The 17,532-nt window shown below is 37.1% G+C and overlaps 11 protein-coding genes across 11 annotated transcripts; 7 read left to right on the forward strand and 4 right to left on the reverse strand.

Moving 5' to 3' along the window:
- Window positions 1–411: 411 nt before the first annotated feature.
- On the forward strand, window positions 412–1,724 carry FDP41_001925 (uncharacterized protein; the record flags this gene model as incomplete). The annotated part of the gene is made up of 3 exons (XM_044705063.1): window positions 412–482; window positions 651–1,209; window positions 1,302–1,724. The coding sequence occupies 3 exons, from the start codon at window positions 412–414 to the stop codon at window positions 1,722–1,724; spliced, it is 1,053 nt and encodes a 350-aa protein (XP_044563568.1).
- A 298-nt stretch (window positions 1,725–2,022) lies between these two features.
- Window positions 2,023–3,411, forward strand: FDP41_001926 (uncharacterized protein; the record flags this gene model as incomplete). Its single annotated transcript, XM_044705064.1, has 1 exon — window positions 2,023–3,411. One exon carries the CDS (start codon window positions 2,023–2,025, stop codon window positions 3,409–3,411), a length of 1,389 nt encoding a protein of 462 aa, XP_044563569.1.
- A 256-nt stretch (window positions 3,412–3,667) lies between these two features.
- On the reverse strand, window positions 3,668–4,183 carry FDP41_001927 (uncharacterized protein; the record flags this gene model as incomplete). Its single annotated transcript, XM_044705065.1, has 1 exon — window positions 3,668–4,183. One exon carries the CDS (start codon window positions 4,181–4,183, stop codon window positions 3,668–3,670), a length of 516 nt encoding a protein of 171 aa, XP_044563570.1.
- A 408-nt stretch (window positions 4,184–4,591) lies between these two features.
- FDP41_001928 (uncharacterized protein) lies at window positions 4,592–5,715 on the reverse strand (the record flags this gene model as incomplete). Its single annotated transcript, XM_044705066.1, has 2 exons — window positions 4,592–5,226; window positions 5,406–5,715. 2 exons carry the CDS (start codon window positions 5,713–5,715, stop codon window positions 4,592–4,594), a joined length of 945 nt encoding a protein of 314 aa, XP_044563571.1.
- A 564-nt stretch (window positions 5,716–6,279) lies between these two features.
- On the forward strand, window positions 6,280–6,849 carry FDP41_001929 (uncharacterized protein; the record flags this gene model as incomplete). The annotated part of the gene is made up of 1 exon (XM_044705067.1): window positions 6,280–6,849. One exon carries the CDS (start codon window positions 6,280–6,282, stop codon window positions 6,847–6,849), a length of 570 nt encoding a protein of 189 aa, XP_044563572.1.
- An 823-nt stretch (window positions 6,850–7,672) lies between these two features.
- FDP41_001930 (uncharacterized protein) lies at window positions 7,673–10,355 on the forward strand (the record flags this gene model as incomplete). The annotated part of the gene is made up of 3 exons (XM_044705069.1): window positions 7,673–9,341; window positions 9,480–9,891; window positions 9,965–10,355. The coding sequence occupies 3 exons, from the start codon at window positions 7,673–7,675 to the stop codon at window positions 10,353–10,355; spliced, it is 2,472 nt and encodes an 823-aa protein (XP_044563573.1).
- Window positions 10,356–10,535: 180 nt separating this feature from the next.
- FDP41_001931 (uncharacterized protein) lies at window positions 10,536–11,428 on the reverse strand (the record flags this gene model as incomplete). Its single annotated transcript, XM_044705070.1, has 2 exons — window positions 10,536–10,723; window positions 10,846–11,428. The coding sequence occupies 2 exons, from the start codon at window positions 11,426–11,428 to the stop codon at window positions 10,536–10,538; spliced, it is 771 nt and encodes a 256-aa protein (XP_044563574.1).
- A 1,081-nt stretch (window positions 11,429–12,509) lies between these two features.
- Window positions 12,510–13,582, forward strand: FDP41_001932 (uncharacterized protein; the record flags this gene model as incomplete). Its single annotated transcript, XM_044705071.1, has 2 exons — window positions 12,510–13,047; window positions 13,146–13,582. The coding sequence occupies 2 exons, from the start codon at window positions 12,510–12,512 to the stop codon at window positions 13,580–13,582; spliced, it is 975 nt and encodes a 324-aa protein (XP_044563575.1).
- A 301-nt stretch (window positions 13,583–13,883) lies between these two features.
- FDP41_001933 (uncharacterized protein) lies at window positions 13,884–14,891 on the forward strand (the record flags this gene model as incomplete). Its single annotated transcript, XM_044705072.1, has 1 exon — window positions 13,884–14,891. The coding sequence occupies one exon, from the start codon at window positions 13,884–13,886 to the stop codon at window positions 14,889–14,891; it is 1,008 nt and encodes a 335-aa protein (XP_044563576.1).
- Window positions 14,892–15,009: 118 nt separating this feature from the next.
- FDP41_001934 (uncharacterized protein) lies at window positions 15,010–16,152 on the reverse strand (the record flags this gene model as incomplete). Its single annotated transcript, XM_044705073.1, has 2 exons — window positions 15,010–16,031; window positions 16,098–16,152. 2 exons carry the CDS (start codon window positions 16,150–16,152, stop codon window positions 15,010–15,012), a joined length of 1,077 nt encoding a protein of 358 aa, XP_044563577.1.
- A 276-nt stretch (window positions 16,153–16,428) lies between these two features.
- FDP41_001935 (uncharacterized protein) lies at window positions 16,429–17,516 on the forward strand (the record flags this gene model as incomplete). Its single annotated transcript, XM_044705074.1, has 3 exons — window positions 16,429–17,034; window positions 17,126–17,146; window positions 17,205–17,516. 3 exons carry the CDS (start codon window positions 16,429–16,431, stop codon window positions 17,514–17,516), a joined length of 939 nt encoding a protein of 312 aa, XP_044563578.1.
- Window positions 17,517–17,532: the final 16 nt, after the last annotated feature.

Raw genomic sequence — 17,532 nt, forward strand, 5'->3', positions numbered from 1 at the left:
GACGATGGAGTCCAGCGAAAGTCCTTTTCCCCAGCGGAACAGCTTGGCGTCACCCATGCATAAGAAAATGGTGCAGTCGAATGTTTGCGTTAGATTCATGTGAGGTTTTTTTAAAAACCAACAAGCACATTAATTTATCAAAGGATGCTAAGAGAGAGGTGGAGAGGTGGAGCAACAAGATCTTTTTTCATTTCTATAGGTAGCCATCACGATGAGAAAAAACGTCTGCGAATGGACGCGGGCCAACCTCTTTCGTTGAGAGCCATCTTCAATTCTTTTGAAATTTCATTCTTTTATTTCAATCATAGATGTATGGACATTTAGTGAATTCAATGTTTTTCATTAATCATCAATTACAACGTTGATACCATCAGGTGTCAAACTTGGTTTCAAAAAAAGAGACCAAAAAAAATGAGCGCCAACGCTTCTACGATTTTTTGGCAAGATCGGGAAATACGTTTTGACTCGAATGTGGAGGCTGGGTAGGTGGTTGTATGATGATGACGATGATGGAGGAGATTTCATTGTTTGATCCAAATATTGCAATGGTGGAATCATGCTGTGTTCGTGTATCAATTTTATCTCATTATGATATTAAAATTAATAATGATATCGGATGCATCTCGGATCTTTCTCTGATTGAAATTTAGAGAATTAAATTTGAGAAAGGGAGAGTTTGAAATTGATGTTTTGGAAAATGTCGAAGATACGAAAGGAAATAACGGAGAGAAAGGGAGATGCGTCATTACCAATTTACGATTGATTTGGATCTGTTCGAGAAATCCAAAAATTAATTTGAGCATTGGATACAACACAATGGTCAATATCAAAATTCAGACTGGTTCTAGTCGATTGAAAGGATCCACTCAAGCTTTGTATTTATTAACAAAATATCATGGCTCAAGATTTGAATTTATTTTTTCAAACATGGTAAAATCAAATCCTCGCCTGTTTTCCACCATTCAGGCCGTTTTTAAGGCCTATCAATCAAGCAAAATGTACAGAGAAATACGACTGAGATCTGCAATTATTAAGAATAAGCATTTAGATTTGTTACCAAAAGAACAGGTGTATACTACTTTGAGTGGAGTTTGGAATTTAAGTGCAGAGCAAGGAAATTTAGGAACTTTCATTGTGACCAACGTACGAGTGGTGTGGTTTGCAGATCTTGCAGAAAATTTCAATGTTTCAATTCCTTTCCTTCAAATTGTAAGTTTTCATTTTGATATTTTCGATGCAGAAGAAGCATTACCATGACTTTTTCTCGTCCCTGCTGTGTTTCATGCATGATATTCTCTCAGAAAAATGTTTCCTTTAGAGATTCAAAATTTGGGAAAGCATTTGTAATTGAGACCAACAGAAGCTCTGGAAGAGAATTTGTTTTGGGATTTAAGGTTGATCCACTTGAGAGATTGAATGAATTGTTCAAAGAAGTCTCATCCCTTCACCAGCTCTTCACAGACAATCCCATACTTGGAGTGGAATACCAACCAGAAGAAAAACAGGCCAGTCTCGAACAATTAATGGTTCCCAAAACCACAGAGAGCATTAAATATGTTGGAAACAAGGACACGAGTGATCCATTAGCTCCTTACTATATTGACAGCTCTGATAAATCCAGTACCACATCGATTGGATTCAGCGAGGAATTGGGTTTAGCTTGCGAGGAGCTGAAAGACGGTATGACCATCAAGAAATTGTGGCAATGCATTTACAAAGTGTAAATAAACCATGTTGATTGATTGATGTGTATTCTCCAAGGAATGCCTGTTCCAACACGAGTGATTCAGTGTCAGTTCGAGTTCATATTGGTGGTGATCTGACAACATCTGTTCTCGATCATTGGAGACACTAATGTCATTAATTTCAATGAATTCAATGAGGATTTGTTCACAAGAGTTGCTCTTGATCACATTAAAATTATAAAAATTGTTCAGCCACCTTATAAGGGCCTGAGAGTGTGTCCACAAATGAAACCCTTTAACAATACCCAACTCAACAACAACAACCTTTCAAAAAAAAATGTCTTCCTCTCATCAAGCCAACATTCCCAAACTCGTCGGAAATACACCACTCTCCGAAGCAGATCCAGAACTCTTTGAACTCATTGAAAAGGAAAAGAGTAGACAATGGAAGGGTCTTGAATTAATTGCTAGTGAAAATTTTACAAGCCAAGCCGTGATGGAATGTCTCGGAAGTTGCCTTACCAACAAGTATAGCGAAGGACAAGTGGGTGCTCGTTACTATGGAGGAAATGAAGTGATTGATGAAATTGAAAAGTTGTGCAAGGAGAGAGCTCTTGCTGCTTTTGATCTCTCATCAGAGGAATGGGGAGTCAATGTTCAACCCTACTCCGGATCACCTGCAAACTTTGCAGTTTATACTGGTCTGTTGCAACCTCATGATCGTATCATGGGTCTTGATTTACCAAGCGGAGGACATTTAACTCACGGATATTATTCTGGAAAGAAGAAAATTTCTGCAACTTCCATCTTCTTTGAAAGTTTACCCTATTGTGTGAATGAACAGGGTTATATTGATTATGATGGACTTGAGAAATCAGCAAAAGTTTTTAGACCAAAATTAATTATTTGTGGAGGAAGTGCCTATCCAAGAGATTGGGATTATGCCAGATTGAGAAAGATTGCTTCCGATGTTGAAGCCTATTTAATGTGTGATATGGCTCACTATTCTGGATTGGTTGCTGCCAAAGAACACAATAATCCATTCGAATTTTGCGATGTTGTCACATCAACCACACACAAATCACTCCGAGGACCTAGAGCTGGTATCATATTCGCCAAGAAGGAACTCATGCCAAAGATTGATTTTGCAGTATTCCCTGGCATTCAAGGTGGTCCACACAATCATCAAATTGCTGCGATCGCCACACAATTGAAACAAGTTCAAACACCAGAATACAAGGAATATATCAAGCAAGTTAAAGCCAATGCCAAGACGCTCGCCAAATGTCTCATTGACTATGGATACACATTGGCGACTGGAGGCACTGACAATCATTTGGTGTTGTGGAATTTGAGACCACAAGGAATCACTGGAAGCAAGATGGAAAAGCTTTTTGATGCTGTCTCCATCACGGCTAACAAGAACTCGATTGCTGGAGATCCAAACGCGTTGTCACCTTATGGAATTCGTTTGGGGACTCCTGCCCTGACCACTCGTGGATTCAAGGAAGAAGATTTTGTTCTGGTTGCTGAATTCTTGCATCGTGGCTTGAAATTGGGATTGAGACTCCAACAACAAGCTTCCTCTCCAAAATTGCAAGACTTTTTGGCTCAAATTAACCCAGAGGATGAGGAGTTGAAGCAATTGAAGCATGATGTGGAAACATTCGCTAAACAGTTCGGAATCCCTGGATGGAATATTGAAGAAATGAAATTTAGAGATTAAATGGTTGTTTGATTGTTAGTAACACACCACATGCATCCAATAAATCGTAAATTCAACAACAAGAGGTGGCAATGAGAATTCATGACGATACGATGAAAATCCATGATTTACAAAATGATATTATTCCATTGGTTGTGACTGTAAAACCCGAACATGGCTATCGTTATATGATGGTGATGAGGATGAAAAAAAGAGAAGGAAATAATTTGGAAAATAAAATTAATTTCGTATTATTTAATAAACGGCTCGAGCTAATTTACATCTTAACTTCCTTCAAACCATCAACAAAGAAGTACAATTGTGAGGTCTTTCCGTCATCGTTGAACTTTTGGAAGATGAGCATGGACTTGTCCATATCGTTAGATTCACCTTGGTAGAATTTGTAGTTCTTGATGTCCTTACCAACTTGTTCAGCGAGGAACTTCTTGACTTGCTCGTTGAATTTGGCGAGCTTTTCAGCGCTCTCCTTTTCAATTTTAGCTCTCAAAGTGGACAAGTATGGTCCGATGGTATCAACCAATTGCTTAACCTTTTCAATTCCTGGAATTTCAACCAAGTGGAAGCTATCAACAATTTGGTCAACCTTTGTGGTATTTTCTGGCTTGTTTTCCAATTTTTCAAATTGGTCTGGATCATAGAGGATATCCTCGTCCTCATCTTTGACCATGAACTTAGAGGAAACATTGTAAATGAATCCTTCGTATTCAGTCTTCATTGGGTATGAATCAGAGAACAATTCATCACGGGTGAAAATATCAGTGTAGACCTTCATTGTTGATGTGGTTGGGGATGTTGAGATATTTTTTTTTCAAGACGACTCTCTCTTCAAGAAAATTGGTCAGGACTGCAGTGATTGGTCGTTGGGAGGCAGATTACAACATCAAAACATTTGCCTTCGAACACACACAAGGACGAGGAAATTGATGTTGTTGACCTTATTAGAGGGAAAAGCAACAAGAGTGTTCCCAAACCTATTGTTCGAGACAATAGGTTCACTGCCTTGTGTTTTAAGATGGAGCTCCAAGACGGTGAATATTGCATATACGCGAATGGTATTTGACAGCACTAGCAACTGAAGGAAAGAGCATAATAATACATTACAATAGCACTTGAAAAGTTTAATAATATACGAATATAATCGATGAAACTTCCAGAACAGAACGAGTCACCTATCATTGCATTAAATCTTGCTATATTCAAGCTTGGTTTCTAACTTCTTCATATCCATCATCTTTCGCACAGCTTTCATAAAGTCCTCCTGTATCACATAGTCTCTCTTGGCTCTGAGAGCAAACATACCAGCCTCGGTACAAACGTTACGAAGATCTGCTCCGTTGAAGCCATCCGATAATTTGACAATGGCATCATAGTCAATTTCACCTTGTTTGGTCATGTTTTTGGAGTGAATTTGTAAAATGGACAATCTTCCCTGTTCATTGGGCAATGAAATTTCAATCTTTCTATCCAGACGACCAGGTCTCATCAAGGCAGTATCCAGAACGTCAGGTCTATTGGTAGCCATGATAAATTTGACTTGACCAACATCGTTGAATCCGTCCAATTGATTCAACAATTCCATGAGGGTTCTTTGAATTTCACGATCGGCACTTGTACCTTCAGAAAATCTTTTACCACCAATGGCGTCGATTTCGTCCATGAAAATTATGCAAGGTTGGTGATCACGAGCGTATCCAAACATTTCACGGATAATACGAGCTGATTCTCCAATATATTTATCTACAATGGCACTAGCTACAACCTTCAAAAAGTTTGCTTCGATATTGCTTGCAATGGCTCTTGCCAATAATGTTTTACCTGGAAAAAGCCAAATTCATGTTTTGAAATGTTGGAAGCCATATTCCATGATGGAATGTGAATTGATTCAGGAGGAATTCGTTCGAGTCAGGCATGTCACAATAAATGTCACAAATGAACGGAATGAATGGAACAATGTTTCATGATGATTTCAAAAGGTAAATGCACAAAAAACATACCAGTACCAGGAGGTCCGTACAAAAGTACACCCTTTGGTGCCTTGATACCAACTCTCACGAAAATTTCTGGATTGATGAGGGGAAGTTCAATAGCTTCTCTCAATTCTCTAATTTGTTCATTGAGGCCACCAATTTCGTTAAAGTGTGTCTTATCTAATTTGACATCTTTTGATTCAATCATGTTGAAAACTGAAGGATCAACCTCACGAGGTAAAATCCTCATGATTGTCAATGTTGTCATATCGAGAGCAACTCTTGTACCTGGCTTTAATTTTGCCTTGTCAATCTTTTTTTCTAACCCCGGTAACATATCTTGGTCCGCTGCTTGCCTTTATAATAAAACGTTCATCATCCAATTGTTTCAAAACTTCTCCTACAATTTGTCCAACTGATTGGAGAGCTTTAAGATCATCTTCAGTCTTTTCGTATTTCTTTTTCAAATCTTTTTGATTTTCGCGAATCTTTTTTACTTCAGCCTCCAATTGTCTGTGTTGAGCAAGCTTTTCAGCATAAACATTCAGAGCTTTGTTTCTTCTCTCGTCGATCTCCATTTTCTTGCTGTTCCGTATTTGAGTTTGTTGCTGATGTTGTTTGTATCAAAAAACGATCGAACAAGAATACAGCACTCTCTCGATATGCAAGTTATTTTTTTTTGATGGTTTTTTAAAAATAACTCGACATTTCCTCATCAAAATTTTCTTCTTTGGTTTCGTGCTTTGCATTCAGAAAGCAGCAACAAAAGATTTCACTGAAGACCCACAAATATTGAATTAGTATTATATTAGCAAATTTGTTGTAGTGAATTGAACTCCGATAATTCTTTCATATAATTTAAATTATTATTGTTGTTATTAATTGCCACACACATTTCCCGATGTCATCCTCTCATCATCTCGCTAGGAGTGTTTCAACACTCGACAAGAACCATTTGAGAAAATATTCTCTCATGCTCTATCGAGCCCTTTTAAAGAAGAGTGTGGATTTTCATCTCAAGAATGAGCCTTCTCCAACACGAAGTTACCGAGTGAGTTATTTAATTCCAGGAGAAGAATTCAAGAATTATTTGACTGGAGAAATTCGGAAACAATTTAAACAGGCTCAGCGGTTATATAGAGAAGAAAAGAAGACTCCCGAATGGTTTGAACAGCAATTAAAGGATGGATTTATTTATTTGAAAGGCCTAGAGAGAGCCTTTGATGAAGGATTCAACATGACCCATAACAAACGGAAGGCTATCCGATTGAGTCCTCTCCTTCATATTCTCAAATTGGCATGTGGAGAGTATGGAAATTATCATTATCATCAGAAATTGAAAGAACTTTTCTTGTTGGCCACATTAATGACCTATCAAAAAGTTCAGCCTAAACCTGTGGCTTCTTCATCCACTCAAAAAGCATCAGCAGCAACAACAAGAGAAAAACGAATAGAAAAAGCATCTCAATAAGGATCACTCACCATCATCATTTGTTCAGCAACTTGTTGGGTCTCATTTACAACTCCACGGCTCGTTTGGGTGCACCCACTAAATCTCTGGACCACACTTGTCACTTTGTGGAGTTGCAACACAGGAAAGCCAGCCACTGTGGCAGATTGGAAAACTGAGCAAAGAACACACAACCATGCCCACTCAAAACACCAATGTGCCTTCCTTTCTGGATGACGTTTATAATTATTTTGAAGCCAATTAAAAGATAACCTTTCCAAAAGAATTTCATGTTCTCACACACAACTGACACAAGCGCAAGAATGAGTTTCCCCAAACAATGTTCTTTGACTTATCACTTGAATGGCGGACCGCATCACCGACAAGGATCCTTGCAGTAGTTGACCAACTAGATACCCTTCTCAATTAATGCTTAGGACTCAAAAACGTCAAAACTGCAGCAGTTTAAGAAAAAAACAAACCACACAACCGTCATCACCACCACTAGCGGTTCAAAACGAGTGTTCAAAAGTTGTGTTGCAGCTGTTGAACGGTTCAATTATCTCTCTCTTCTTCAGGCCTGAAGGAGGACTTCCGTTGTGTCGACTAACCTCTCTCTGCTACTATCCTCCTCTGTATCGCGTGTGCCACATTAGTCTCATCACAAAGAAATTTCTCTGGACAGCAAGAAATATATATCTCACAACAACCGCAACATCATTGTCAAATTCACACCAAATTGTCTCATCACATCCAATAACAAATTGTACATCAACTCCAATACCCATCATCACTCATTCACTCATCATCAAGAGTGTGTTGATTATTCATATTTCATCATCAAATGTCTCAATACAACAATTCCATTGGTCTCTTCAATCAAACCGACACGACTTCTCTTTTAGAAACAGTGACTCGTTTCTACAATGATAAAATCCATCAAAACCATTATGCCCATAATTATTTGGATGATCATTATCATTCCGTTTCCTTCATTGTTGGAATGATCATTTTGGGATTGCTCGTTGTGGTCGTTCTTCCACTCAAAACTTTTTCATTGCTCTATTATTGCATGATTGGAAATTCTAGAAGAAAGAGGAACGCTTCTCTTTCCTCAACAAATGATATCTTGCAAGAACCTTCTTCAACTCCTTTTGATAATTCTCAACAACAACGAGAAACATTGAGAGAATCCAAGAATGACAAGTATTGTTTCATGAGTTTTACAAAATTTGTGGCTTTGGAAATGTGTTGTGGATGGATTCCTTCATTTCTGGTTTGTGTGTTTTTATGTTTGTTGATTTTATTTGCTTCTGCATTTTCAAAGATTCATTTTGCAGGAGCTGCCATGTTAATGAGTTTGGTCATGTTGTTTTGGTTTGTTCATTCGGTCATGTTGGATGGTGGTGTGTTTATGGCAGGACTTTTTCACACTTTACAAAAGGTTCAAGAGCATTACCATTTAAGGAAAAGTCCACAGAATCAACACGGAGCCAATTCTCAACAACAAAATGGAGGAGATGCCACGAAAATTTCATCCTCTACTGCTTTGGAAATGCAAGAGGTGAATGACCCAAAAAATATGGAAGTTTCTACTCCATCATCATCCTCTCAAGAAAGTTCTGAAAAAGGAATTGTACAAGTTTTGATTGAGGAATTGGGTCGAACTTATTTCAATTCATTGGCTTCGCCAATGGTGAAAAAACATCCACTAGTGACAGCTCTCTTGCTGTTTCTATTGTTTTGTTTGACATTTGGCATTTTCATTGTCACAACCATTGTTTCTTCTGATTTTTGTGTCACTTATGACCCTATTGAGGTTTCTACCTATGTCACACGAAAGAATAATAATGAAATTTGTAGAGAAGGAATTTGTTTCACGTACATGACCATTTCGAAAGATATTTCCACACAAATGATTGTCAATTTCCAACTCGTTGCCACTCGTCTCGATGACGCCTATGTCTATTATGGAACATTTAACCCTCAATTAGATTTCCAATTTAATTCAAATACTTCAAGCAAAATTCAAGCAAGTTGCTTCAAATTAGATCATGTCATCAGTGAGGTTTCAAGATATCAATGTTATGCTAATTTGGTGAATTTGAGTCCATCCTCTTCGTATTATGTGAAAACTGCTGCAGTGGGAGTTCCCAATTATTTCACTTCACAAGCATCATTGATGGAAGATTCGTTGGTGTATAAATTCAGAACTGCTCCAAGTGCATACTCGAGTGTCGATCGAGTCGTATCCTTTGTGAATGGTGGAGATTTTGCTTGGAAAGATTCAACTTATGAGTTGGCTTCTGTGTTAACCAGTTTGGGAAAGAATATGGCCACATGTCCTTATTTTGCAATGGTTGGAGGTGATGTTGCATATGAAAATGGATGTCCTTATTGTTATCCAAGATGGGATCGATGGTTTAGAAATTGGGCCAAGTATATGGTTGTGAAAATTGATTATTCTTCAACCATTTCACATGTGTATACGTTACCTATTGCAACAGCTGTTGGTAAGTAGATGATTAATTTATTGTTGTGACAGGTTGTAATGTTTTGCTATTGTGGACAACATTTGATTTTGTTTCACTTGGCACTTGTTGACATTTTTTAACAACCATTATTTCACACACAAATAACTCTATGAATAGGAAATCATGAAGCAGGAAATTTCCAACGTTCTTCTCGAAATGAGAATGGTTATTACATTCGATTGTTTCCACACGAAATTGAAACTACACAATCTTCTCCTCCACTCATTGTTCCAGATCCACAAAATACAAGAGCTCTCCAATACATTCACTATCTCTCTAATCACACCTTGATGATGGTTTTGGATTCATGGGTTCATGAGTCTCCAGCTCAGCAAGTGGATTTCATTGTTGGATTTTTTGCAAATTTAACAAAGAATGATGTCAAACTTTACAAGAATCGAATTGTGGTCATTCATGAATGCATGTACTCGTCAGCCAAGACAAAAAGTTCAATAACTTTGGAAATGAGAGACAAATGGGAACAATTATTTTTGAAGAATAATGTGACACTTGTTTTTGAGAATCATGTGTAAGTATTGTTTTGTGACAAATTTGTGTCTGAAATATTTTTCTAATTTATTTATTTATTTAAATCACACTAGTCACACTTACAAACAGACCTATCCGATACGTTTTGGAAATGTCATGGATCCAACTGCCAACCCACTTGGATCCAAAGATGGAGCTCTCAATGATTACTCTTACGAAAGAAATATTTATGGAACCAATGGAGGAAGACCAATGAAGGAGGACGAAAAGGCAATCATTTATGCTGGAGATGGAAGCTGGGGAGCCCATTACTATGGAGATGTTATTGATTGGGGTAATCCAATATTTAGACAAATTGGAATTGTTACACATTTCTATCATGTTGTGACATTTGACAGACCTGATGGAAGCTCAGTCATTCAAACCGCAGCGTATGGCTATGATGAAACCACTGGAAAGGGAGTGAAAATTCAAGGAAGTGGACTCACCATTACCACCAAGTAAAGTGTATCATAAAGTCCTCCTTCCGGCTACATGTCATCTTTTTAATAATAAATTAATTGTTTATTCTACTAGTACTACAAATATGGTTTCATTGTTGCTGCGTGGCGGTCATAGCTCCCAAAAAAGAGCGATTGAAGAATGACACATTTCCATCATCACAACAATTTCATTATTTTTAGTCTAATGAGATTCCTTATATTCTGCATAATCATTGGCATTATTTTCCTCTTGATCCAAACCTCCATCGTCATCATCATTCTCTACCAAATGATATTGTTCAACATGATGAGAGGAACCATGTCCACCATGACCACCTTCTTCCTTTGGAATGTGAGCAGCATTGGAAAGGAAAATGGAAACACTGTGATCTGTTGTAGTTGACATGAAAAAGCAATGTCACAACAATATTTCGCAAAATATTTCACAAAATAATTGTATGAGAGGTTCACAAACAATTCCATTGCATTTGTCAAGTATTGAAAGTACTTACTGGCATGAGTGTAGTGACTGGCCTTTTCCAAAATGACATACAATTGCACAAAGATTTCCAAAATCTCAACAGCCAAGTGTTCTTCCAAACTTGCTGACTTGTTTGCAAAATAGGAAGGATCCTTTTCTCTCTTCTTGTAATTGTATGCATATTCACGACCCAAATACACAATGTGAATAATAGCAGTTCCAATCGAATACAAAACAAAGATGAAGAAAATAATACTCTCCACCCAATTGATCCAAATAGTGAGTGGTTTCTTTCTTCTCACAGCAATCAATTCTCGAATGTATCTAAATGTGAATAAAAATGGAATTCCAACCATGACAATGTAAGAAGTAATTTTGAGTGCCAACTGGACATCAAATTCCTCTGGTGACAAGTGGTAAGTGGTAATTCCCAACAAGTCATTGGCCTGAACGAATGAAATGACCACAATTTTGAATACACTCAACAAGTACATTCTCAAACGACGATTGCCGAGAGTCCATGTATTGAGTTTTTTGAGACCACGCCACAATTTTTGAGGAAAGGAAAGTGGCTGAGAGGAGTGATGACCTGAGAGAGGTTGAGAGAGAGTCATTTTGAAAGGAACTTGCAATTAGTATTGTAGAGATTGTGTTGATGATGGTAGTTCTGTGATTAATGATGATGATGATTTGAAATAATGGAGAGAGAGAAATACACTCACTTCAATTCGTTCTCGCTGATCGGGAGTGAGAGGAACAAGGAGAGTGAGAGTGTATAATTTTTTTTGAAAGGCACCATCTCGCCTCAGAGATATATAGTTCATCAAAAGTCGGGTGGATATGATCATCTCGCAATGCTTTCGTCAACAACTTTTGATTGGAGAGGTTGTGCGTCGTTTACAATGCTCGTGTTCCAGCGTTTTTGGTGGTTTTTAGACCGAGCGAAGAATGTCACTTTCCAAAAACGGTCAGAGTCCATTCCACCTCAGGTTCGCACAGACTTGGTTTTGTAAACATGACTCGCGAAGAGAGCGATCACGACGGAAATGTTGTGGGCTCGTTCTTTATCACGCTCGTGTTGATCACAGACGCGCGCCAATGATTTTGATATTCGAAAATCAAGTTCCGTATAAAAATAAATTCCGAAAGAATATTCATCCCAAGACACAATTTCAAAAAAAATCAACAAATAAAAAAAATTAAAAAACTCAATTCAAGTGAATTGTGTGTTTCTCTTAATAGAAAAAAGCCCAAGATCTTTCCTTTTTTTTTCTCCATTGGAGATAGATATATCTATCCTTTACGATTACTACTATTTGCTCTCTCTCCTGAAAGATGCCAAAAGAAAAGAAAGAAGCTGTTCATATCAAATCCAAGATCATCGTCATCAACAAATTCATATAACTACATTATAAAGTTATCTTTAGACTCCAATCGAAAACTATTGAGTTTCAAAAGATCCAAAAACTGATTCGTTCTTAACGTGATATTGATAATGTTATCTTGAGGACAGTTCCTATTTCCTAGTGTGAGAAGGAGAGGTGAAAATATTCCTGATATTCTGTCAAATTCAAGTAGCCATTCCAAAAATAAACAAAAAAATTCATTGAAGCTTGAAAGGTCTTTCCCCTCGAATCGGATCCGATCCACCCAAAGTTTGATCGTTTCGTTGTTATCATATTACATGTATCAAGAATGACAAAAGAAAAGAAGGAAACAGTGCAAACCGACAAGATCAAAAAGAAAACAAAATTGAAAAAGAAAGAAAAGAAGAACAAACATCCAATCGACAAAACTTTAACTCCCGAAAGGCTCTTTCTCTACAAATATCAACCAGAGTCCAACCAACTCGTCCCACACTTCTATACTCTAATAGAAACAAACAACGTGTACCAACAAGAATATTGGAAGGATGGAACCGTACAAAAATACGGAAGGAATAACACGATCATTCAACTCCCAAAGGTCTTGTCCTCCTATTGTGGTGATGAAGATGATGCCTCTTCTGATTCTTCATCAATGATGCAAGAGGTGATTGATTTGAAAGATCTATGTAATACCAAGGTAAACATGTTTAGAATCAACCACGAGCATTGTACAGTTACGAAGGTGAAAACATGCTTTAATACATCTTCCTCCTCCAAGAAGAAGAAGAAGAAGAATTCAGGTTCAGGAGACAATGAATTATCCACTCGTAAATATTCCTTTGAAAAGGACTCTTCGAATGTAATTGGTAAATTTACAGAAGCATTTGTTATTGGAAATGAATGGGTGTTGTTCATGAGATCTATTCACTCCATGTGTCATATAGCAATCCTAAAAACAAGAAAGATTCTCTCAAATTAGAGGCACATGTTGAGAATCCATCTCCCCAAGTATTGGAACTGATGAGAGAGACTATTAGGTATCGACTCACTTGCAATATAGTGAAAAGTCTATCCTCAAAGCAGCTTGGTAAAACCCATGACTTTTTGAAATTGTTAAAGAACACTTATGAGGTTGATGATTTTACAATCCTTGAAAGTAGTAGTGTCAAGACCACAACTACCATTTCACAAGACGAATGTATCACAGAAAACACAACCCTAAGCAATCTTTTTCTGGTCAAGGCGAAGATTACGCATGCAGTTTCACATATAAAAGAAGGTTCTGTGAATGAGCAAAAGGAATTTTCAGAACAACTTCCTTCCTCCACGAATTATTATGAATTTCATTCATTCTATACAGACTCGGAAAAGAACTCCAAAAACTCCAACAACTTGTCTTGATGAAATCTTTAATTAAAAGATTTTGTGACTCGCTCAATTAGATGGAGACTCTGTTCTTTTCCCGTTCATTGAAGTACCAATTCAACCTGAGGCTTTATTGAAACTGAACTGTTCATTAGATAATCAAACAAGGTTGATATCTCTAATGAAATACCAGTAGTAGCATGTAAGATTGACTCATCAACGATGGTATTAAAAGGTAAATTCGAAATATTCATGAAATCAACTCTTGGACTAACGTGGGAGCTTTTTGCGGTTGTAATCAAGAGCGAAAAAAGGATAAAAAATAGAAACCACAAAAATGGGCAACAAGATGATGTCTCTTCAGTCCCGATCTGTGGACTCTTCCATCTTCAGCACTGGTGGAGAGGATGAATGGATGAATGATAAAAAGCTCTATCGTTTACCTTCATTGCAACATTCATTTGCGAGGAATCATTATCTCTTTGTGGCTCTCTATCGGAAACGATCACTGAACAAATTTACTCCGATTTTGGATATTGAATTATGGGAAGAGTGGATGATCATGAATACCACCACATCCAATAAAGAGGTGGTTGATAAAAATCAAGACAAGTATCCCTTTACGAGATTAATTGAAAATTCTGTATTACCATATTTAGGACAAGAGGAAGACAAGGAAGAATTGATGCGAAAATATTCCAAAGTATTGAATAACAACAACACATGTAATAACAACCATCAAATTCGAAATCAAGCTCAACATGATTCAACGAATAACGACATCACTACGATCGTTGATCAAATAACTAGTGATGACATCATCAACGAGAATAATACTGTTAACCACCATAACATTCCCAACAATGAATCTTGGGCAATGGCGAGAAATTCTGCTGTGGTGGGTCATCCAGAGAATGTACGAGTTGAAGAGTTTCATTTCATGCACCCCAATGATGAGGAATCAACAATTCATATTGACGTTGTGACTCTGAAGAGATCAACAAGTGCGATGGATGAGCGACTGTGTGAAGGCGAATCACACCAAGATGTCAGTGGTGATGTGAAAATTACATTGGATGATATTGAAATAATTGGAGCAGTTTGTGATGGTGTGAAATTAGAAAAAAGAAGATCATTCATGACTCAACTCAGAGAATTGTGTGAACAATTATTGATGGAATATTACTCAACTTCAACAAATTCTTCAAGCTCTTCATCATTGAGTGGATCAACTACGAAAAAAGAAAAGGCATTGTCGTCCTATTCAGATGGTGAAGATCAATTCATGAAAAAGATGTTTAAACCCAAAGCTTTAGAATTGATAAATGGTGACAAAATGAGGTAAATAAGTGGCACATGCATCCACATATGATTCCTTCTAAATAATAACCTCTCCAAACCCTAATTCTAAAAGAGAAATTTCATGCAAATGTATTATAATGTCAAAATACCAAAATCACACCTTAAGACAAATAGCAGAATAGACCAATATCTGCTTTAAGATGTTGAAAGTTACGAAATAGATCATCTTTCCTTTCTGTAAATATTCTATACAAGACTGAGTTGGCCATTGCAAATCGCAATAAAGTGAAAGGATCCTCAATAAATTGCATAACTGTGATCCAGTATTCGTCAGCCAAATCTGAAAATTTAACATTTCCATTTTCAAAGAGTTTGATTACAGGTTGCGAGTTGTCAATGGGTGTCTTTGGAAGGAGAGTGAAAAATGATGTTGGACTATTATATCTTAGCATCATGTTGTGAAATAGAGAAATATGATCATATTCATAGTAAACCCATTTCTCAAAAGGTTTTTTCTCTTCTTCTTCTGTTTTTAGTTTTTTGGAGCTCTTCAAATAATATTCTTCATATTCTTGCATGAAGCCCTCTTCCAAAACATTTAATGGAATGCCTGCAAAGTGACCACATCTCTCACTCATTTTCGACACACGAGACGGATGAACAAATGTCATACAATAATCATCCCTCTCATTGTAATAGTCGCATATGGTCAACAAATTAGGATATCTCAATTTTTCCACCTCTACTTGTTCATCAATTAGTCCCTTCTTTTTTGCATGATACTCTTTCTTCAAGTCCTCTTCAAACGTTATTTCATAGCCCAATAAATCCTCGAGTTGGCTTTCATCAGACCAACATTCCTCCAATTTCAATTTTCCAGCCAATGTGCTATACATTTCAGTGGCTCTGAATCGAAAGCAATCAATATAAAAGTTAGGTTTTTGAAGAGCAACAAAATTCTTCCAATTATAAAATTGCGAAATGGGATCATTATCTTCATCATTCTCTATATCTCCATCCTTCTCACTTTCATCATTACTATCTTCATTCTCAATATCACCATCTCCATCCTTTTCACTATCTTTTTCATTCTCTTCATTTTCTCCATCCCTCTCACTTTCATTTTCTCCATCGGAAACCTTAGCTTTCATTGAGGAAGCAGTCTCTAGATAATGTTCCCGAACTTGTTGATGATCATAATGGTCAAGAGGAAGAATATTCTCTCACAACAAGCATGAATCCCACTTACCCTTATCATCCAACAGGCGCAAATTGCACATGATCACAGTCACATCAATGCCCATTTTTTTCACCAAAAGTTACGAACGTTGGTGGAACATCAAATTGAATTCAATTTGATCACATGGTTCATATAATTATTATTGATCAAATAGAATTTGATCTTGATGATTTTAAAAAAAATGAATTTTCCGATTCAAAGGAGGCTTAATAAGCTAACGACACTTTTCATCCAACAACATGTTGCTACCGAGAGACTTGGTAGCCTCGGATGGAAGAAACACACGGTTGGTGCTGCTGCTTTTTGTGGTGGGATCCGATGCTTCTTCTCTTCAAAAACAATGAATCATCAGACTCATCAGGAATCAACCTTGGATATTATGAGATCCTTGTTGTATATTCCGGGTAATAGTGAGAAAATGTTGAACAAAATTCATTCCATGAAGGAAAGGCCTGATGTATTTGTTCCAGATTTGGAAGATTCTGTTCCGTATCATCAGAAGGAAGAAGCAAGAAAAATGGTGAGAGATTTTCTCTTATCGACTTTTACGCCAGATTTAGTTTCCGAATATAGAATGCATATTATTCCTCGTGTGAATATAGAATGGGAATTTCTTGAAAGTGATTGTGAAGCTGTAGCCATTCCAGGAGTAGTCACAGCAATCAATGTTGGAAAGACTTCATCTATTGCTGACGTTTTTAATATAGATCAGTTGTTGACAAGAATTGAGAACAAATTAAACGTACCCCAATACACATTCAGAGTAATCCCTTCCATCGAATCAGCAATAGGTTTGGTACATGCCTATCAAATTTGTAGCTGTTTACCTCAAAGAACGATTGGAGTTGCATTTGGTGGGGACGACTATGCACATGACATGGGATTTACAAGAGACACCACTCAAATTGTGGAAAAGGAATTAGCATTTGCAAGATCTACTGTTGCAGTAAGTACAAGCGTGACACAATTCTCGCATAAGAATTTCGTAAAATTTTCAACAAATTCAAATTGTTGCATTTGCAAATGACATGGAATAGGTTGCTGCAAGAGCGGCAGGAGTAAGTTTTTTATTAACTAGTTTTGAACAATGTTTTGACATCATTTGTGACATTTTAGATTCCCTCCTTCGATACACCAAATGTAAATTTCAAAAATTTGGATGGCCTGAAAGAAGAATCGGTGGCAGTTAAAAACATGGGTATGAAAGGCAAATTTGCAATTCATCCTAGTCAAATTCCAGTGTTGAATGAGGTATTTGGACCTTCACAACAAGAGATTGAGGAAGCAACAACGATCGTAGAGGCCTATGAAAAGGCAGCAAAAGTAAACAATCGTGGTAGTTGTCAAGTGAATGGTAGAATGGTTGATATGCCTGTTTATCGAAATGCAAAACAAGTATTGGCATGGGCCAAAAAGACTAGAAAGTAAAGAATTGGAATCTCCT

This window comes from Naegleria fowleri, assembly GCF_008403515.1.
Source record: "Naegleria fowleri strain ATCC 30894 chromosome Unknown tig28, whole genome shotgun sequence".
Taxonomy (NCBI): Eukaryota; Heterolobosea; class Eutetramitea; order Acrasida; family Naegleriidae; genus Naegleria; species Naegleria fowleri.